The sequence below is a fragment of the Scyliorhinus canicula genome, chromosome 9, assembly GCF_902713615.1.
Source record: "Scyliorhinus canicula chromosome 9, sScyCan1.1, whole genome shotgun sequence".
Lineage (NCBI taxonomy): Eukaryota > Metazoa > Chordata > Chondrichthyes > Carcharhiniformes > Scyliorhinidae > Scyliorhinus > Scyliorhinus canicula.
In genome coordinates, this window is record NC_052154.1 from 181,399,968 (window position 1) to 181,422,881 (window position 22,914).

The 22,914-nt window shown below is 41.3% G+C and overlaps 1 protein-coding gene and 1 pseudogene across 4 annotated transcripts in view; one reads left to right on the top strand and one right to left on the bottom strand.

The window, feature by feature from the left end:
- Window positions 1–22,914, top strand: part of ttc17 (tetratricopeptide repeat domain 17) — a 107,904-nt gene that overhangs the window by 35,391 nt on the left and 49,599 nt on the right. For all 4 annotated transcript variants that reach the window (XR_005461950.1, XM_038808275.1, XM_038808276.1 and 1 more), the window contains 9 exons: window positions 738–877; window positions 1,648–1,808; window positions 2,323–2,435; window positions 8,364–8,516; window positions 9,561–9,667; window positions 10,252–10,426; window positions 13,400–13,468; window positions 16,345–16,569; window positions 21,696–21,882. Coding sequence is in view for 3 of the 4 variants with exons in the window: in XM_038808275.1 (XP_038664203.1) it covers window positions 738–877; window positions 1,648–1,808; window positions 2,323–2,435; window positions 8,364–8,516; window positions 9,561–9,667; window positions 10,252–10,426; window positions 13,400–13,468; window positions 16,345–16,569; window positions 21,696–21,882 (1,330 nt within the window). In the remaining variant the exon portion in view is untranslated. The remainder of the gene's footprint in view (window positions 1–737; window positions 878–1,647; window positions 1,809–2,322; window positions 2,436–8,363; window positions 8,517–9,560; window positions 9,668–10,251; window positions 10,427–13,399; window positions 13,469–16,344; window positions 16,570–21,695; window positions 21,883–22,914) is intronic.
- Window positions 11,781–13,123, bottom strand: LOC119972004 (annotated as a pseudogene).

Genomic DNA, 22,914 nt, shown 5'->3' on the forward strand with positions numbered 1-22,914 from the left:
ATTGAATGATCGGTTCAAAAAAAAAATGCGAGGCAGAAAAGTAATTGATCCAGTTTGATTATAGAAAGTAGAAAAAGAAACTCGGTAATATGGAATATTTTTCCAAAATGTATTTATTTACAACTGGGTGGAATAATTGTTACAAAGCGCGTATATACATAAATTGCATGAGGATGCACCAGTATAGTTCATTGTGACTCGCAAATACCATTAGTGCTTAGTGTTGCGCGCCATCGCACTGGTGAAATATCGATCATGCAGGGAAAATTCCGAAGGGCCAAGAAATCCTGATTTGGATGTCATAACTAAAACCACCAAATGGTATAATTTGAACTATGTTGATTGGCTGCAATATGAAAATGAAAAAATGAAATGAAAATTGCTTATTGTCATGAGTAGCGTTCAAATGAAGTTACTGTGAAAAGCCCCTAGTCGCCACATTCCGGCACCTGTTCGGGGAGGCTGTTACGGGAATCGAACCGTGCTGCTGGCCCGCTTGGTCTGCTTTCAAAGCCAGCGAATTAGCCCTGTGCTAAATATGACCGTAGAGATAGCAAATCTACCTGTATAGAACAAGCAGATGACAAAACAAAATTGTCACTATGTTCCAAATGATTTCAGTGGCCTCTGGTACCATGAGCAGCGTCACCTACCACGTGCCTAAGTATGTCATGTAGCAGGGGACGGTGTCCCGAATTAAAAGCAATCTTAGTTTTAAATGTAATTTTCTTTTCCAGATGTTGGGGGAGTATAACCATTCAGTACTATGCTATGATCAGGCATTGCTTATACGGCCTGGTTTTGAACATGCAATGAGGCGGAAGCATGCTGTCCTGTGTCAGCAGAAACTGGAGCAAAAACTGGAGGCACAGCACAGGTATGGTGGGTGTAGGATAAACTCAGTTGCAATTTTGTTTTTAACAAGGAACCATAGAAGAAGAGTACAGCACAGAAGTAGGCCGGGAGCTGAAAGAGTCTGTGCCGAATCTTTCAGAACAGTCTATTTAGTTCCAATCGCTCCTCTTTTCCCCCATATTCCTGCACTTTTTCTTCTTCATATATTTATCCAACTCTCTTTCGAAGATGACAATTAAATCTGCTTAATGCCCTAAACTTCAGTGCTTCTTTTCATCCCTCATTAAAGTAACTCCAGTTGAATAGTATCCTTCCTTTACAATTTTAACAAATGTAGGGGGTCAGTTAACTCAGTTGGCTGGACGAATGGTTCATGATGCAGAGCGACGCCAACAGTGCGGGTTCAATTTCTGTACCGCCTGACAGTATTCATGAAGGCCCTGCCATCTCAACCTTACCCCTTACCTGAGGTGTGGTGGCCCTCCGGTTAAATCACCAACAGTCAGCTAGGAGAGAGCAGTCAATGGTCCTCTGGGACTGTGGTGACATATATTAACAAATGTATCCCAAGGACAGTTATGTGAAAAATATAGTGCTGGAGAATTATTAGTGAGTCATTTCAGATTTATAAAAATAGTCTTGTGCAAAGATATTTTCCAGATACAACTTGGGAATAACGCTGACTTTCATTTGGCAGTAAATCCGCACGTTGACTCCTTACTTTATCCCATGGTAACTTTCTTTTTTAACCTTTGTATTAATGAGGCTTATTATGATGTTTCATGTATTTAGATCTCTGCAGCGAACATTAAATGAACTGAAGGAGTACCAGAAGCAGCATGATAATTATCTGAGGCAGCAAGAATTGCTGGAGAAGCACAAAGTTATGCAAGATGAGCAGCTGCTAAGAAATATAATCCATGAAACACAAATGGCTAAAGAGACTCAGCTAGGTAAACTTTGGTGCAAAATATGAAACAGCAATGTTTTAATTTTCATTGTGCTTAGCTGACTGCTTTAGGTATTGCTGTAGTTAGAATGGTTACTTTGTAGGTAAAGTAGTCGACTTAAAACTAATAATTTTTTGACCATTTTGAATTCCTGCGTTCTCTTTTGGAATAATTTCAACAATGTACTGTCAGTTTTGTTCAAGGAAATTGATAACGGGCAATTATTTTACAAAGTCCTGTAATAAACATAGGAACCAACGTATTTAATTTGTAAATCCTTCTTGAAGACAGCTCTATATGTATTTGTTTGCCACGTTAACCAACAAATTATCCAACTTTGAAAGAAGTCGCTTAAAAGTCATAACACCCCTTTCGAGAAAGGGTCCGACGAGCATTGTAGGTGGCAAAATGGGTAAAATGATCTGTAACCTGTGACACTCTAAAATTGGGATCGGTTAGAATTTACTTGATGCACAAACCAAATATTTAGATTAAATTTGTGTTTTTATTCTTTTAGGAAACCACCAGCTTTGTCGCTGGGTTAACAAACAGCAAATTTTGCACTGCCAGTGGGATCGGCCTGTGCGCTACACCAGAGCAGACCAATTTAATACAGTGGAACATGTTCAGGTATAAATTTAAGAAAACTAGCAACTTAAACAAGATACAACTTAAACCTGATGCAAGATAAAAGCAATTTTGGCACAGCTTGGAATGCCTTCTTTGATGCACCTGTTCATTTTCTGTTTGCTCCCACTCCGTAATCCGCTTGAAGACTTGGAGGTTCCGGGCCATAGGGCGGTCTCTTTTTACAGCAGTCCAGTATTTATGTACTGTACTGCTACTAGCTTTTTAATTATTTAATTACTTTTACATTCCCGAGCTGCCGTGTGGAATTTGAACACTCCATCAGATTATTAATCCAGTCCTCTGGATGACTCGTAATAGTAACATAAACATTATGCTACCATTCCCAGTAACCAGCATTCATTTGCATATGCTGTGTCCAGTAAGCTAGAGCCATTTAATCTATATTCCTACTATTTGTTTATTTCGCTTCCCTGATATCTAACCTTAAATTGGCTTGTGGATCTTGTCATGGGAGTGTCCCTTCAAGAAATATTTTTGTCTTATCACATGGCTTCAGTGATGTCATTATGTGGGTGGAGCTGGGCTGTGGCCCTGTGGGGTTTTACTTACGTTTTTGAGTTTTGGACTGGCTTGAACTGTGCAGATTGAAAGAAGTGTTTCTCTATCCTCATTTTAAAAGCTGTTTCCAGACTGCTTGGTAACTTAAAAGAGACAATTGCTTTCTGGAAGGAATTCAAAGCTGCTGTTTGGAAAGGGGCACAAGAGTATCAATAACAAGTCTTATACCAATAAGAATGCCGTGTGCTGGGCCTCACCTTTGAAAAGGGGTTTCTGGTTTCACTTGGATTTTTTTATTGATTTGGAACAGTTAAGAGGGAATTCATTAAGGGTTATACATAGATTACTGTAGCTGTGTGGGGTCTTGATGTTTGTAGTTGATAACAATTCTTACTGTGTGTGTTTATACAAATGTTTTTTTGTTTTTTTTTTAAATTTAGAGTACCCAATTAATTTTTTCCAATTAAGGGGCAATTTAGCGTGGCCAATCCACCTACCCTGCACATCTTTGGGTTGTGGGGGTGAAACCCACGCAAACATGGGGAGAATGTGCCGGGATTGAACCTGGGACCTCGGCGCCGTGAGGCAGCAGGGCTAACCCACTGCGCCACCGTGCTGCCCTGTTAATACAAATGTTAACAGAATTCATAGAATAAAGCCTGTTTTTTGATTAAAAGCGCCTAAGATCTCTGTTGCATAACACCTGAAAGGCAGGCTCTTGTGCTCATCGTAACCAAAATCAATAAACAGTTAGAGGTCAGGTGAACTCCATACTATACTTTGGAGTTTTCTAAACCCTGACCCATAACACTCTTAATGTGAACAAATCTTCAGCTCAGCTCCTTCACCTATGAACATACAGACATGCATACAAATTAGGAGCACGAGAAGGTCATTTGGCCACTCGAGTTTGCTCCGTCATTCAATAAGATCATGATTGTTCTGCTTTTGACCACAACTCCACATTCCCGCCTATCCCCAATGACCTTTGACTCTCTTGTTACTCGAGAACCTCTATGCCATAAAAATATTCAATGACCCTGCCTCCACTGCTTTCTGGAGAGGGCAGTTCCAAAAACACATGATCCCTCATCCCCATCTTAAATGGGAGATCCTTTTTTTAAAACTATGTCCCCTACTTCTGGTCTCTCCCACAAAGGGAAACATCCTTTCAGCATTAACCCTGTTAGTACCATATTTGTTTCAATAAGATCACCTCTTGTTCTTCTAAACTACAGTGGATACAAGCTCAGCATTTCCAACCTTTCCTCATAAGGTAACCCCCTCACTCCAGATATCAGTTGACTGTGCCTTTTCTGATCTGCTTGTAACATATTTAAGTCTTTTATTAAGTAAGGGTACCAAAACTGTACACTACTCCACATGTGGTCTCATCAACAACCTTTACAATTGTAGCAAAATATTCCTAGTTTTATATTCCATTCCTATCACAATAAATGACAACATCCATTTACCTTCCCAAACAATTGCTGTACCTGCATACTAATATTTTGTGATTCATGTACCAGAACATACGGATCCCTGTGTATCTCAAGAGTTTTGCAATCTCTCTCCATTTCAATAGTGTACTGATTTTGTATTCTTCCTACCAAAGTGGGCAAGTTAACATTTTTCTACATTATACTGCCACATTTTTTGCCCCCACACTTAGCCTATTTATATCCCTTTGCAGAGTCCTAATAGCCTCTTCACAACTTATTTTCCCCACTATCTTTGTGCCATTAGTAAATCTGGGAACCATACATTTGATCTCTTTATCTAAGTATTGACTTAAATTGTAAATAGTTGAAGAACCTGAACTGGTCCCAGTGGCGCTCTATTTGTCACGTATTGCCAAACCAAAAATGATGCATTTATGCCTACTCTATTTCCGGTTAACTAACCAATCCTCTAGCCATGCTATTATTTTACACCCTACAGCATGAGCTGTTGCCTTTTGTGGTAACCATTGATGTGGCACCTTGTCAAATGCCCTCTGGAAAACTAAGTACAAGATATTCACAGGCTCCCCTTTATCCACGTTGCTTGTTACTTCCTCAAAGAAGTATAATAAAATTAGTCAAACATGATTTGCCTTTCACCAAACCATATTGACTCAGCTTGATTACTCTAAGATTTTCGAAGTGCCCTGTTATGACCTCCTTAATAATAGATTCCAGTATTTTCCCTATGACCGATTTTTTTTTATTATAAATGTTTTTTATTGGGTTTTTGAACAATATTTGCAGTTAGGTACATAGAATAATGTATTTTATATATATAAAGAGAAGAGAAAAAAACCACAAAAAAAACTGGTATGCTATTGTGCAGTAGCTCAACAACAGCAACTCTGTACAGTTAGCAATATTATTTTTAACAAATAAGTAGGCACTTGTTTGTGGAGGGGGGAACTGTGGAGGTATATATACCTTTGGGTGCCGGAGAAACAATAACATTGGTTATGTCCAATACAGAGAGGGCAATACGAGAATGGATCTGGTGTTGGTATTGTTACTTCTCCTGGACAGTTTTCGCAGCCGTTGTCGGCGTGCATTCACCTTTGCTTCGGCCGTTCATCCCATCTTTCGCCTGTAGTTTCCTTGCTCTCTGTTACTGTATTTGCTAATTTTGTTGTCGTTTTCCATGCTCTCCTTCCAGCTATCATTCCCTTGCCTCGTCCCTCTTTTCCCCGCCTCCCTTCCCCTCTCCACTTCTCCTATGGTTCGCCTTTCTTTTCTCTTTGGTTTAGCTGTCTCCCTGCCCGCCCCCCCCCCCCCCCCCCCCCCCGCGCGGCTACTTTCCCCTGATTCTTGGCTACCTGGCTATTCTTCTGCTTATTTGTTGGCCACAAACCGGTCCCAGAACAATTGGGTGAATGCCTCCCACGTTCTGTGGAAGCCGTCGTCTGACCCTCGGATGGTGAATTTTAATTTTCTCCATTTGGAGAGATTCTGAGAGGTCAGACAGCCAGTCTGCAGCTTTGGGTGGTGCTGCTGACTGGCCAGCCGAACAGGATTCTACGGCGGGCGATCAGCGAGGCAATGGCGTCCGCCCTCCTCCCCAGGAGTAGATCTGGCTGGTCTGATACTCCGAAGACCACAACTTTCGGGCATGGCTCCACCCTCATCCCCAGCACTTTGGACATTGCCTCAAAGAAGGCTGACCAGTACCCCGCAAGTCTGGGGCAAGACCAGAACATGTGGGCGTGGTTAGCTGGGCCTCCTTGGCACCGTTCACATCTATCCTCTGCCTATGGCCGATGTTAAGTTAGCTTGCCGGTAGTTTCTTATTCTCTTTTTCCTTCCTTTCTTGAATAGAGGAGTCACATTTGTCATTTCCCCATTAGGCCTTTCCAGAATCTAGGGAATTTTGGGAAACCCATGCATCTATGATCTCAGTAGCCACTTGCTTTAAGACCCCTAGAGTGAAGTCCATCAGGACCTGGGAATTAATTGGCTTTTAGTTCTGTCTTGATCCCTTTACTCCTGTTATTTAAATTCCCCATCTCAATATAATTTATTGTTATCTGTAAACTTGTACAGCTTTATTTCTGTTCCGATTTCCACATTATTTGTATAGTCACTCAAGTAATGTCACCAGCACAGATTCATTTAGCACTCTGCTGGTGACGCCTTGCCACGTTTCTCTATCCCATACCAGCCTTTGTTTTCCCTGTTTTAATCAATTTTCTGCCCAAGATATAGTGTTACAAATATTTGAAATCCTTATCTTTCAACACACAGTATTGCATTATTTTTTTCTTGAGTCAATAATATGAGTTTCTTCAGTAATAGGTGAAATGTTGTTGCTTTTAAGTTGCAGCAGAATTGTGAAAATGTCAGAGGCAAGTCCAGATCCAGGACTACCTCTGGACAATGTCACAGGAGACCTACAAGTCAGTAATAATGAACTTCAACAAAAGTTCATGCCTCCTAAAATAATTTGAGCAGTTGCTCCTTGAGATTGTGACAACATTTGTGGTTGAGAATTGGTTCACCGAAGCTAAACCAAAGCTGCCGCATAGTAGTGCTATTTCAAGGTTAAACTTGTTTAAAGAAAATTGACAGTGCATTGAAATAATTGCCTAGCGTGATTGACAAAACATTTTGCAAGTATTGTTGTGTAAAAGCAATCTTCCCAGGCATTGCTGTAAATTGACGGTTGTGCCATTTCATAAGATATTGCCCAAATTTTGCAGGGATCTCTGACCGTGCAATAACAGCAATGTGACCAAGCAGAAGAAGGGACAAATTACATTGAAGTATTCTCACAGACAGCAATCCGGGAAATAAAATGCGCTGATATGTTGTAAAGTTTTAAAAATAATTGTTAAACTGGAATTTTTATCATGATAAAAGAAAAGCCATAACACTAATATGAAGTTAAATATTCCAAGGTCAGAGAGGTTGCTTTGTTGCAGTTTTTATTTTGTGCATTATTTTAAAAACTCAGTTCCACCTTGTAAAAAGGGTGTAATCTTTTGGGGAGCATTCAACAAGAATGTTGCACATGTTAGGGGCTGGTTTAGCACTGGGCTAAATCACTGGCTTTGAAAGCAGACCAGGGCAGCACAGTTCAATTCCTGTACCAGCCTCCCCGAACAGGCGCCGGAATGTGGCGACTCGGGGCTTTTCACAGTAACTTCATTTGAAGCCTACTTGTGACAATAAGCAATTTTCATTTCATTTCATTTCTAATAGTGGAATTTCTTGTCAGTCCATAATGTCTAAAGATTGCCATGTGTAGGGACTTGAACATCGCACCTTATGGAGGTGGAGGGAATCACAGATAGCAGTTTCTACATTTAACTGAACGTTTCCAGACACCAGAAGTTGCTGTTAGTTTTCTGGGATGCTGGAATGCTGGCGGTTTCACTATTGTTACAACTGCCAAAGTCTGAGCCATTCTCATCGAAAGCTGATCTTTTAAATTTGGTTTATGTTTTATGGATGTCAAAATCAATTATGACTTTATATAAAATATTTTGCAGAATCTGTTGTAATTCTCTTTTTTTCTTTACAAATCTCTCATTTCATACAGAATGACCACTTAATGCATGCCAGGATATTTGCAGAATACCCTAAGCTTTTTTTTTGTGAAAGAATTTGTCCCTCCTCCTTCTGTGCTACATGTAGCTTCTATTAGTTTCTCGTCAAGACATCAGAAAACAATTTGGAATGAGTTACCCATGTCTTTTAGTCAAGCTTCAGATTGCCAAAGGGTGATTCTCCACTGAACATTCCCTTACTCTTTCGTTTTTGGTCCGTGCTCCAGAAAGCTTAACTGGGCTGTCATGGAAGGAGCTTAATTGAATCACATGGTGGATCTGTATTCGGTATATCTTATTATTGGAAAAATGCTGAGAGCTGATATTTCATTCATTGTTTTAAATGGCACTTCCTCTTTCAGTTTGGAGAGGACAGTTCTACCTCCAATATGATGCCCGTTGAGATGGAGTTGGTGATGAATGTTACTTGGAGCAACATGCAGCAGCAATTTCCGTCATCACCAGCAGGCCGATCAGTGTTGAATATATGGGGGAAGGATTTCTCAACCTATAATGTAAGTAAGAAGGAAGGAGAGGTGGGATAATTTAGAGTCTTGTATTACTTGTTTCACGCCCCTCCCCCAACACCATTACCAACCAACCACCTCTTCTCATTCCACTTCAGTTATTTGCTTTGATGGGGTACTTTTGAATCCTTACAGGAGCAAAATTCTTGAACATTATTCCTGCAGATCAACACTATATATTAAATTTGCGGTACAGTTTTTTCCCCCTCAAGGTTTCTCTCATTCATAAACTCAAGATTTTGGTTTTAGTTTGAATATATTCCTGTGCATTCCATTTTTACTCATCATTACTTCCTACTGGCATCTTAATTGATTTGTTTTATCTGATGTAATTTTTGATTTTGCATTATTTGAGCAAGTTGTTGAAACTGTCCTTTGTGACAGTGGAAAATTGATTTAAATTGTAGTTTTATCAATTGTTTCAGCTCCGTGTTAGTATAGGATCGACAAACACTTGCAGTAAGTCTGTCTGACTTTGTTATAAATGTTGTGCTAAAAGACTTTCTTGGGTGCTTTTATTGGGCCACTCTGCTTTGGTATAATGTTCTACACTAGTGACACATAACAAGGGTTTTATGTACTCCGAGGCAGAGCACTGGCAAACACGTACACTGCTCCCCAGACTGATAGGGAATCTCTTGATTAGCCAGTTATGCAGAAGGTTATGCCGTTTCTATTCTCCGAGCACAATACAGGAAAGTGAGAGAGATAGGTTCATAGGAGGGTCACCCCAGCTTGCACCAGCGCAGCCAGGTACAAAGTGGAGCAGTCAGGCGTACGATATCAGGTTGCCTACCAACTCTTGTTTGCTGGGAGTGGGGAGAAGAGAAAAATGCTTATTTTGTGAAAATTAGTTTAAGGTATTATTTTGTTCAGAAATGACCACTTCAGGCATTTGTCTTCTACTTTATGATTCCGTAGAAATTTGCTGAAAAAAAATTGGTAAGCGTTGAAGAAAATTATACTTGGTTGGAATTACAAATGCAGTACTAAGATATGTAATACTTATTTGTGTGCTTTTTATGTTGCCAGGATATATTGTGGCCCAAAAGGTTGGACTGTATGCGCACCTATCCCACCCTTCCCACTGCAGCCGATCTTCCAACATACTTTCTACCTCCAGAATACAAAGGTTTTGGGTGAGTATTGTTTGAAAATTGTGGTACTTTGTAAGGTACCGGGATGACATTTTCGCAACCAAGCACAGCACACCGTAGCCACAGAACAGTAATGATCACCGATTTCTTTTTTTTTTAAGAGTTAAGCCCTTGTGGTTTTTCAATCATTTTCCAGAAGATCTGTATGGCTTGGACTGTGTTATAAAGCTAGTAGCAGGGATTGTTCGGAATACAGAAATAATAGGAGTGAAACTTGAATAGTTGTTAGTTCAACCTGGAGATGTGTTTGAAACCATATCCTATCTGTTCTTAAGGAAAATAAACACTTATTGTTCAAGAAAATGTGTTTCAGCTGCCCAGAATGGAGCAACGTAATGTCAGCCACGTACCTCCAATAGTGATATTTTGCCATGTGTCACGTACTAATGAGTTCACATTTAACAAGCTAGGAAAATAATGTTGATTAAACAGATTAATCGCATTCTGCAATTTAATACTTTAAAATATAACTTGCTGTTTGCTTTCATTTTCAAGTAAATTTAATATGTCCCATTAATATTACGAATCAGTAAACAATTGAGAATTTTTGTTTTTGTTTTTGCTAGTGTCCAATCACTTCTGACATTTTCAGGAAAGCAAGATAGAGATGTGGCTGGCCGCCTTCCTGACTGTTCTTCCATGTTAGAGTTCCACAATAATGAAAAGCTGAATCATCTAGTGAAAGAACTGGAAAACAGGCCAGATTTGAAATCTGGAATACCAGACTACTATGCCAAGCAGGTAGCTATAAATACGCAACTGAATGCCATATTGTACTGGTCTTGTTGAATCCTAAACTACTGGCAGAGCAATATCTCGGCGCTGTTCGAGCATGTTTCTATGAAATAAAAACTGGTGCCAGAGTCTGCAAGGGAGTTGGGAGCCCAAGAGCAGACCATAGAGCTGCTGGAGCCTGCTCCGCTGTTCAACACAATCATTGCTGATTTTTCGCCTCAACTCCACTTTCCAGCCCACTCCTATCTTGATCGAAAGGGAAAATGCTGGAAAATCTCAGTAAGTCTGGCAGCATCTGTAGGGAGAGAAAAGAGCTAACGTTTCGAGTCCGATGACTCTTTGTCAAAGCTGTCATCGGACTCGAAACGTTAGCTCTTTTCTCTCCCTACAGATGCTACCAGACTTGCTAAGATTTTCCCTTTCATTTCAGATTCCAGCATCTGCAGTAATTTGCTTTTATCCTCCTATCTTGAATCTCTGATACCGAAAATCTGTCTATCTCAGTCTTAAATATGCTCATCAATGGAGCATTTACAATGCTCCTTCGTAGACAAGTTAGAAAAATCCCAACTGTTTAAGTCGAGAAATTATCCTCCCCATTGTCCTCATTTTACTTTGCGTATCTTCGCACCCACACTTTGGGGAATAGTGGGGAAGTGGTGGAAGCTGATTATCAGTCTGTTGAACCATGTTATGTGAAAGCTCCTGTGACCAGCAAGTCCTGACATTGGACTTGAACCTGAATCTTCTATCTTTAGAGGTAGGAGTGCTGCCACTGTGTCACAAGACCTCCTGCCCTAAATAATCAACCCCTTATCCTGAAGCTGTGCAAGTGTTCTACATTCCCCATCTCCGTATCTACCCTGTCAAGCCCCTTTAGAATCTGGAACATTTCAGTAAGATTACCTCTCATTCTTCTAAACTCCAAAGCATGTAGGCTCAGTTCACGCATACTTTTAAGGACAATCCTGTTGTCCAGGAACCAATCGAGTGAACCTTGCTATACTGCCTCCAAGGCAAATGTATCCTTCCTGAAGTATGGAAACCAAAACTATTTTCCAGAAGTAGTAAATCACCATTCCCAAAACCGGAGGGAATGGTTGAGAAAATGCCATTTTCTACTTGCACGGGTTAGAAACTGACTTGCAATTGGTGAAAATACTACAAAGGGTATTTATGATTTCAATTAAAACAGCAATGCAAAGGTTAGTAGCACAGGTCGCAACATATTAAGCCAATGCAGTCAAGCTTACTGGCTGGATGAAAAGTACTGACTTTTTTTAATAATCATTTTTAAAAAGTTGCTGCATGTTGGTAACTGATCTTCAGCCGATGACAGATAACTTTCCCAAAGTGAACTTCAGTCTATGTAATGAACTAGCCAGCAGAAACCTTCTCCATAAACTTGTTGATTTAGGACACTGCACATGAAGACTTCCAGTGATCGTGCATTAAGCTCCTTCACGGAAATATTTCCCTTTCCTGTTGTTTGTACAATCCAAGCATTTCTCGGAACTTCTCTTCACTGCCCCAGGTCGGTCAATTTTGTTACCAAGGATAACAATAGACACATTGGTTTTATCTGTCATGAGTGCATCAAGCTCTGCTTTCGATCATGCCAGATGCTGTCAGTCTGCGCAGTCAATCACGAAGACAAAAGCATTGATAGCAGGGAGGTATTGTTTGCAGACCCTGCAGGCTTGTAGTAAAAGTCATCCCAGCAATCATTAGCTCTTCTGGGGTTGGATGTCGCATTGGCACATATTGTGCCAGTCTATCATCTATGACCATGTGCAGCAGAGTTGTCTTTCCAGCATTGTCCAGTCCTAGAAATACTAATTTTCCTGAATTCCTGTGGAGTCCTGGAAACTCCAAAAGTTTATTAGTGAAACCATGATAAATCCATTCAAAATAGGAGGTCTTAACTGGGTCTTAAGGGATCTTTTACAACCTTTGCGTCGATTGTTACAGTGCTTGGTTACATGCCAATGCAAAAGAGCATGTTTTTATTAAAAAATTAGCTGTTTTCGATTTTGGATTTCTGTTCATACACACAAAGCAATTTGTAGGAGAGGCAACAGCACAGAACCACACAGCGAAAGATTAACAACAAAGCAACGGAACCAGCTTTGTCACACAGCAGGGACTGACTCGTCAAAAACAACTGGCTTATATTTACAACCTCCACCTCTCTGACATCTGAAATCCAAGGGGGAAAAAGAAAAGAAGGATGTGTCTAAATGGCAGGGCACCTGCGGCAAAATGTGGCTGCAATAACTTGAGATTCGGTTACTGGGATGGGTCACAACATCGTGAGAAGGGGAGCGGAAGCAAGGTGTAGTGCTAAATGCAAATGGGAGCCAGGCCCCCAAACTGCCCGGGGGGGGGAGGAGGGAGGAGGAGAGAGAGAAGAGAGAGAGTGAGCACCTGGCAAAATTGATATTCACTGCTCTGGGCACTGGGGGTATGAGTCCCAGCGTCGTGTGCCCTCCCACGTCCCCGAAAGTACTGATATCATGGAAAGACCTGCATTGCAAAATATTCCAAGTATCCCATTTTATTTAAAGCAAATGGGTTCACATTGAACAAATGTGCTTCTATCTGTTAAAATAAACACATCAATTTGTATACCTGCTTCAGATATGAGAAAGCAGTTGAATTATAGGGAACTACTCGAGTGTGGTAACTGTTCTCCCTATACATTGAAGACCAGCACGGTTGAGCTTTTGCTGCCCAAAGATTTGCACCGCAAAGTGGGCATAATAATAATCGCTTATTGTCACAAGTAGGCTTCAATGAAGAAACTGTGAAAAGCCCCTAGTCACCACATTCCAGCGCCTGTTTGGGGAGGCCGATACGGGAATTGAACCCGCGCTGCTGGAATTGTTCTGCATTGCAAACCAGCTGTTTAGCCCACTGTGCTAAACATGCAATACATCATTCCTCGAAATACAATTGTAATTTGCTGTTTTTCACCAGGCTCTGTTTTCTCACTTGAGTATTAACGAGGAGCAAGTTGGGGAGGTCATCTCACAAGCTATTGAAAAGGTGAGCAAATCATTTTTGTGTGTCAGATTAAAGCTGATGTATCATCGAGGGAGTCTCCAGCACTTTAGACCTCTTCCCGTATGGCTGTTTTAGTACGTGTATTATGATCATTGATGTGAACATCAGCTTCCTTCCAAAACTGCTTGTAGCCTCCCGAAAATAAGTTTGCAAATATCAGAACATCTATTTAACGGCCCCCGTGCAAATATATTTTTTGAACAATTGTAAGCCCCGTCCTTGGTGTTCTTTTTATGTTTGTCATATTTTAAGGAGGCAGGAAGTATTTGGAAAGTAGTTTTTGGATCAAAGTGCTCAATTTGCGTTGAAGAAAATAGTAGCCACCAAAATTTTGTTGGCATTCCTATGGAAAATGTTTCTGAATCTGCCCTGTTAGGCAGTTCCTACTTGATCCATAAATTTGCAGCAGGGGGAGTGAGAAACTGGCTTAAAGGTCATTTAAAGTTGCGATGTGTTTTACTGTACAAAATGGTGAGGACTTTTCCTGGCATTTTCTTTCCCATAAGCTGCTGTGAACCAAACACGGTATAATCATGACACATTGCAGGTGCCAGAAATCGGAGTGCCTCATGGTCCTGACTTCTGACCTTTTTTTCTGTGCTGGCAACGTGGAACAAGATAATGGTGTTATGGACGGTGGGGTGCGGGATAGAATGGAGTTGGTACTTGGAATGGACACCACTCTGCCTGATAATATAACACCTGCTATTTATTCATTTCTTGTTTTACACTCCGCTATTTCATATATTTCTCTCTTCCTGTTTTCCCCAGCCCTTTTCCTTAGTGCTTACTGTTGGGTTCCTTTTTTTAAATCTGTCCATCTCCAATGACCCTCCCTGCAGAAGGCTTGTAACATTGACTGACTTCTGGTTTTCCACTGCTAACTGACCTGCTGATTATTCTCTAACCAATAACACCCCAGTTGCTCAATTGTTGAAACAAGTGCATTCCAATCTATTTGAGTCACCGAGCATTTGTTTGTTTCACTATTTCACTCTTTTTAAATGCTTCTGCAACTGATTAGTCGTGTGTGAACGATGAATCTTTAACACTTGTGGAATAATTCCACTTACAGGATGTGTTGTTCTGTATTTTAATATCAACCTGCAACGTTTGTGCTCTCTACCCTCAAACAGATCAGCAATTTTTATTCAATCTAGAGAAACAAAATCTGATTATTCATGATTTATGCCACCTCGCTTAAATAGAGGCAATGAAAATTGAAGTCTCACGAATCTCTTTTTTTTTGTCATTTATTCTGCCGGATTGTTACGACCTAACCCTGGGGAGCCTAACCGTAAAATGATACAGCATAGAAAGAGGCCATTGGCTCTCCTCATGCCCACGCCAGCTCTTTGATATCTAATTAGTCACTTTCAACCACTCTTTCCGTTTGGCTACGTAGATTTTTTCGTTCAAGTATTTATACTATTCTGTTTTGAATGTTGCTATTTATTGAGCCTACAACCCTTTTAGGCAGTACATTCCAGATCACAATGATTCACTACATTAAAAATGTTTCCCCGTGCCACCTCTGTCTCACCAGGTTATCAACTCTTCTGCCACTGGCAGTGGTTTCTCCTTATTTACTCCACCAAAACCTTTCATAATTTCGAACACCTATCGAATCTCCTCTTTACCTACTTGCCTACTCCTGGCTTTCAACAAGATCATGGCTGACCTGATTGTGACCCTCCGAGAAGAAATTTCTCCCCATCTCTGTCTCAAATGGAGACCCCATTGAAACCGTGCTCCCTAGTTCTAGATTCTCTTAAGAAGAAACGACCTCTGAACATAATTCTGTCAAGCCCCTTCAAAATCTTCTCTGTTTGAGCAAGATCACTTCCCATGATTTAAACATACTGCTCCAGCTGAGGCGACCAATGATTTAGAAGGGCTTCGCATGACTGTAACCTTTTTTATATTTGATTGCTCCATTAATAAAGCCAAGGATCTCTTCTGCTTCAACAGCCTTCTGAAATTTGTCCTGCCACTTGCAAAGATTTGTATTCCTACGTCCCAGGCTTCTGTGTTCCTGTACCCCTACAAAAATATAACCGCGCTAGTTTAAATTGTCTCTCCTCCATCTCTCTAACAATACCTATAGTTCTGAATTACTGCCCTAATGCTATTATTCATTGCCTAACTTGAGGATTAACCACACAAAAAGTTAATTTGTTTATCATATGGTCATGCACCAATTGTGAAAGAGAAATGGTGAATATTTTCAACTATTGCACAATGAGTCCTGTTGATGTTGAGCTTTGTTATACCTCAGTATTCTCAAACTAGACAGAACAAGGTTTTCTGAATCACCATACTCAACCCTTGCTCATCATTCTCACACAAGATGGAACATGTTATTCTCACTATAGCTATGTATTGGAAGTTTGTAATTTATACATAACTGGAAGCAAATGTTTTGACTGCATGAGCAGCACATTGTACAGTGGTTAGCACAGTTGTTTCACAGCTCCAGGGTCCCAGATTTGATTCCCTGCTTGACTCACTGTCTATGTGGAGTCTGCACGTTCTCCCCCTGTCTGCGTGGGTTTCCTGAGGGTGCTCCGGTTTCCTCCCACAGTCCAAAGATGTGCAGGTTAGGTGGATTGGCCATGCTAAATTTCCCTTAGTGTCCAGAAAGGTTGGGTGGGGTTACGGGGATAGAGTGGAGGTGTGGGCTTGGGTTGGGTGCTCTTTCCAAGGGCTGATGCAGACTCGATGGGCTGAATGGCCTCCTGCACTGTAAATTCTATGATTCTTATTTCATGTTATTTCTTGACTGATCTACTCATTGATTTTGATGACGTGCATTATTTTCATTTAAAAAAAAAACAGCAGATCTGTTTGTCTTCCAGCAAACTGCTCCGATGTGGTTACTATTGAATGAAGCGGGTTTGTACTGGCGAGCTATTGGCAACACAACCTCTGCTCTTGGCTGTTTGAGACAAGCACTAAATCTGGTTCCAGAAGATTATATGGATATTCCACTCGTCAACTTGGCCAACCTACTCATCCACATTGAGCTACATCAGGATGCTGCTGCTCTTTTGCATAAAGCACTTGCTATTAACAGCACAGAGGTAAGTTAAACAGGATATAAATTGTTGCCATGCATCGAACCAATGAACAGCCAAAATCTAACTCAGTTCTATTACTGCAAAGAACCTGCTTGCACTTCAAAACGTGACAGAGAAATGGTGCATGATCTAATCTACATTCTATAGTACAAGTTAACGTTACACATTAAAGGGCGATGGGATCCTCAGCAGCAGGGAAGCAAATGAGGGGCTGAAAGGAGATGTAGTACTCAGCAATGACAAGCTGAATAGACATGATAGGCAGGAACGCAGCAGGGTGCGGGGAAAACCTGTTGGATTAAGTTGCATCTATTTCAATGCATGAGGGCTGACAGGTAATGCTGATGAACTCTGGGCATGGATAGGTACGTGAGACTGGGATATTATAGCCATAACTGAAGCACGGCTAAAGGTGGGACCGGATTGGCAGCTTAATGTTCCAAGGTTCTTAATGTTAAGCGGGACAGAGGTGGAGGAAAGAGAGGAGGAGGAGTTGCATTTTTGTTTAAGGGGAGCATCACGGCAGCAGTCAGATGAATAACAGAGGGATCATCCAGCGAGGCTTTGTGGGTGGAACTAAGAAATAAGAAGGGGATGGTGACCTTATTGGGGTCATATTATAGCCCCCCAAATAGTCAATGGGAATTAGAAGAGCAAATATGCAGAGAGATTGGGGAGACTTGTAAGAGTAATAAATGAAATGAAAATGAAAACCGCTTATTGTCACGAGTAGGCTTCAATGAAGTTACTTTGAAAAGCCCCTAGTCGCCACATTCCGGCGCCTGTCCGGGGAGGCTGGTACGGGAATCGAACCGTGCTCCTGGCCTGCTATAAAAGCCAGCGATTTAGCCGAGTGAGCTAAACCAGCTAGTCATAGTAGGTAATTTTAATTTTACTAACATAGACTGGGACTGCCATAGTGTTGAGGGCTTAGATGGGAATTTGTTAAGTGCGTTCAGGAAAGTTTCCTCAAACAGTAGGTGGAGGGTCCTATTCTGGAAAGGGCAAAACATGACCTAATCTTGGGAAATAGGGCAAGACAAGTGACTAAGGTGATGGTGGGGGACCACTTTGGGACCAGTGACCATAGTTGTGACCACTGATTCTAAAATAGTTATGGAAAGGGACAAAACTGGTCCACAGTTGCAAGTTGCAAATTGGGGCAAGGCAGATTTTGATGGAATTAGATAGGAGCTTGCAAGGATTAATTGGAGTAGCTTGTTTGAGGGCAAAGGGACCTCCAGCAATTGAGACGCCTTTAAAAGTGAAGTAGTTGGAGTTCAGGATTAAGGGCAGGGATGCCATGAGTTGGGAACCCTGGATGACAAAACATATTGAGGTTTTGACCAGGAAGACGAAGAAGGCATGGCTCAGGTACAAGCAGCTGGAATCGAGGGATTCCCTGGAGGTGTACAGGGGATACAGGAGTACACCCGAGAAGGAAATTAGGGAAAAAAGGGAGCACGCGGTAGCTTTGGCCTAGAGGATTAAGGTGCATCCAGAGGAATTCTTTGAGTATATTAAAAGAAGAAGAATAACTAGAGCAGAATAACTACTTAAAAGAAGAATAATAACTAGAGAAGAATAACTAAATTGCCAGTAGTGTCCTAAAAAGGTTAAGGGGGGGGGGTTGTTGGGTTACGGGTATAGGGTGGATACGTGGGTTTGAGTAGGGTGATCATTGCTCGGCACAACATCGAGGGCTGAAGGGCCTGTTCTGTGCTGTACTGTTCTATGTTCTAGAGCGCGAATAGGACCAACGAGGACATATGTGTAGAACCTCAAGGAAAGGGGGGGTGATATTTCTCCTCTTGTGTTTACTGTGGAGAAAGACATGAAGACTTGGGAAACTGGATTAATGACGATATGTTGGGGACAGTTCACATTGCACTTGAGGAGGTGATGGACGTATTAAAATGCCTGAAAGTGGATAAATCTGGTCTTGGCCAGGCATATCGAAGAACACTGCGTGAGGCTAAAGAAGAAATTGCAAGAGCCCTGGCTGAGATATTTGCATCATCTTTAGCCACGGAGGCTGGCAAATGTTGTGCCCTTATTTAAGAAGAGCTGCAAAGAAAAACCTGGGAATTATAGACTGGTAAGCCTAACATCTGTGATGTTACTCGAGAGGATTCTTAGGGATAAGATATCCAGGCATTTGGAAAGACAGGGTTTGATTAGGATAGTCAGCATGGCTTTGTGCATGGGAGATCATGCCGTACAAATTTGTTGGAGATCTTTCATGAAGTGATCAGGAAGGCTGATGAGGGCAGGGTGGTAGATGTGGTCTACATGGCCTTTGATTAAGTTCCACATGTTAGGCTGCTCTGGAAGGTTGGATCACAAGGAATCCAAGAACAGCTGGCAAATTGGATATACAATTGGCTTGATAGTAAGCAGAGGGTCATGGTGGAAGGATGCTTGTCGGACTGGTGGCCTGTGACTAGTGGTTTGCCTCGGGGGTCAGTGCTGGCCCCACTGCTGTCAGTTATCTATATCAAGGATTTGGATGTGAATGTACAAGGCATGATCAGTAAGTTTGCAGATGACACTAAAATAGGTGGTATTGTAGATCGTGAGGAAGGTTATCAAAAATTGCAGCAGGGTCTTGATCAGTGGGCTGAGAAATGGCAAATGGAGTTCAAGCGTGAGGTGTTGCATTTTGGAAAGTCAAATCCAGGTAGAAATTTCACGGTGAATGGTTGGACCTTGGGGAGTATCGTGGAACAGAGGGATGTTGGAGTTCAGGTGCACGGTTCTCTAAAGGTGGTGTCATAGGTAGATAGAGCAGTGAAGAAGGCTTTTGGCATACTGGCCTTCATCAGTCAGGGCATTGAGTATAGAATTTGGGAAGTTATGTTGCAGTTGTACAGGATATTGGCACCTGGAGTATTGTGCTCAGTTTTGGTCCTCTTGCTATGGGAAAGATGTTATTAAACTGGAGAGCGTGCAGAAGAGATTTACAAGGATATTGCCAGGACTCAAGGGACTGAGTTATAGGGAGAGATTGGAAAGGCTATGACTTTTTTTAGGAACCGTAGGAGACTGAGTGTGATCTTACAGAAGTGTATAAGATCATGAGAGGCATGGATAATAATAATAATAATTGCTTATTGTCACAAGTAGGCTTCAATGAAATTACTGTGAAAAGCACCTAGTAGCCACATTCCGGCGCCTGTTCGGGGAGGCTGGAACCGGAATTGAACCTGCGCTGCTGGTCTTGTTCTGCATTACAAGCCAGCTGTCTTAACCCACTGTGCTAAATCAGCTCCTGTAGGGTGAATGCACTCGTCTCTTTCCCAGGGTTCGGGAATCGAGAACGAGAAGGCATAGATTTAAGTTGAGGGAAAATAATTAATCGGAACCTTTTACACGGAGGGTGTGGAATGAGTTGCCAGAGGAAGTGGTTGAGGCAGGGATATTGACAACATTTAAAAGACATTTGGACAGATACATGGATAGGAAAGGGTTATGGGCCCAATGCAGGCAAATGGGGTTAGCTCAGATGGGCATTTTGGTTGGCATGGACCAATTTGGGCCTAAGGGCTGTCTCTGTGCCGTAGATTCTATTATTACATCTAAAATAACTTAAACTATGATAGCACTGTGGCGGGTTGGCTTTCTTAGTTTCAAACTCTACAAACATGAGGGAGAAGTTTTCCCAGCTAAGGGCAGATGGGTATGAACGCGAAGTTAAATCCACTGAATTTGACACTGGATCAAGATGCTGACATCACCCCACTCAGCTAAAGTAAAGTAATTGAGCCAATTAAACACACTAAGTGTTTCCAACCCTGGATTCATCCAGCACACAGGTTCCGCCGCACTATCAATGCACCTTGCCAGGTTGGAAAAGGCGAGTGCCCAGTGAGAACACGTTGAGTAAAACTGATCCAATAGCAACAGCAAAAAGGCTGAAATCTGCAAGAGTATGGTTAGTACAGTGAAGAACTAGCACTGACAGAAGCTGCTCATTCAGCCCGATTATGATTTGTTTGCGATCAACAATTTTTTTCAGCTGCCTTGAGTGCCTTGAATTCCTTATCTTGCCTGTAAGGCTTGCATGTAATGTGGAACACGCTACATATTATGCAGTTGCTTAGACCTCTGAGGGGGCAGCAACCTCAGCAGCAACCTGCCTTTTCCACAGCTGCATGCCGTTGCACAGAACAGAGGACGAGAGTTCGAAGCAGATGGATATTCCCAGCAAAGGTTCTGTGGGCCCAGGGTCCGCTTCCTCAACTTCTGCAAACAACAGTGCAAAAGACTCGGGCTCTTGCGGCAGGTAGCTGCAGACATGGTGGGATACCTTCAGTAGACGGACTGCAGCAGTTCAAGAAGATGACAATCTGCAACCTACAAGTGAAAATGGGGATGATAAATACCAGTCCTGCCATCAACATCTACATTCTAAAAAATAATTTTGAAACTCTTCTCTCACACACACACACACAGCATACCGGCCTCCCCCAAAATTGCAGAGCCTAAGACTCGAATGCACAGTTCTACTTCTTAAATTGGAACTGTGGTGTGAAGATCAGTTGACTCAGCACAGACTAAAAAAATTAAAACTATGACCTGGTTTATATAATCACTGGTTAAAAATGCTCTAGTGACCAAGACGTAATGAGAATTTTCATATCCGGATCCTGGAGTTAATGCAAGTTTGTGGACACAAAATCCATATGAGAGAGAATGAGAAAATGTTGCCATTTTTTTACATTAGTTGCACTTGGGCCATTGTCGTTCATCGTTATCTCTTTGGATCTAAATAATGAGTTCTGAAAATGGAGGTAGACAAATAGGAAGCATTGGCTGTTGTTGTAATGCCACTCAGTTTTAGTTGATCAGATTTCAGTGTGATGATGTATCTGTTAATTTATTGCTGTATCAGGCATATAGGTGCTCAAATCTTCACTGATTTCCATTTGGGCTGGACACGTCTTAAATTTTCCTTTCTGAATTTTGAATACTTCAGATACAAGCGTAACATAGACAAAAGTTGGCTAACATCCCAACTGTTGAGCGGGTTGTTCTGTATTATTTCTAAACCGCTATGACTGTCAGAATTTGCACCTTTTTTAGTTTGTCTGAGGGCTGAATTAACCACCAAGTATTTCTTCCTCTAGCCACTCACGCTTCTGAGCTTAGGAAATGCCTATCTGGCTCTGAGGAATGTTAGCGCCGCTCTTCAAGCCTTCAGAGCAGCACTGGACAGAACAACTAGATGCCCTGAATGTGACAGCAACCTGAAGTTAATCCGCTGTCTACAGTTCTACCCTTTTTTATACAATCTTACGTCTTCCAAGTGTGCAGGTAAGCAAGGGAATAGACCTCTAAAGAGGCAGAGAGGAAAAACTGCAAAACCATTCGAACTTTTCAGTAAACGTTTATTAAAAGATTAGATTCAACACGTGAGCACATGGAAATGGAGCATTTAAAACCATATACTGTATGGTGACTTAATTTTTATCAGCTGTACATGGTTTCAAACTATATACAGTGCATTTAAGCAAATTGTGTATTAAATATAGGTGTGGAAAAGTTGGTGAGTTAGGCAACGCATATTTTAAAATTTAAATCTACCTCTGTGCATTAGGTTGAAAACAACAAGTGTTTTTCATGCATATGTTTTGGGGGAAATTCTTGTGATGCAGATAGAAAGCTATCACAAGGGCAGTGCACCTTTAGGATTTTTGATGTCTAGTTATTATACTTGACTCATGCTGTAGAAATATGTTATATGCGGGAGTCAGAAATATAATAAGCAGAATAATATGAAAGCTTATGACGATGCATTTTCATCTGCCTCTTGACAGGATTGTAAAATTCTTTAATCACTTTGAAAGAAAATATCTGATGAGGCTTAATGTAACCGCAGCATTAAATGCATGTGCAAATGCATGTTCCCGTACCAGCCTCCCCGGACAGGCGCCGGAATGTGGCGACTAGGGGCTTTTCACAGTAACTTCATTGAAGCCTACTCGTGACAATAAGCGATTTTCATGTGTGCGTTCATGAATGGCATTGTCTCAGAACTTCCAGATTAACTTCCTCTCACTGTTTAATTATCACACAGTATACATTACAGCTCTGCACATATCATACATTTTATCCATAACACTCTGAGAAAAAGATCACTTGTCAAATATTGCACATAGGTAGAAAGATAGGAAGAATTTGCAGTTACAGAGTGCCAGCACAACAATGGTAGTTCCCAGAGCGTTTCAGAGCTAGTAGAATACTTTTGTAGAGTGGAGTCACTATTGTGACATTGGAAACTCTGTGAACTAACTGTTTACAAACAGTTGCTTGATAGTGCATAAATTAATATTGCTGAAAAGAGAG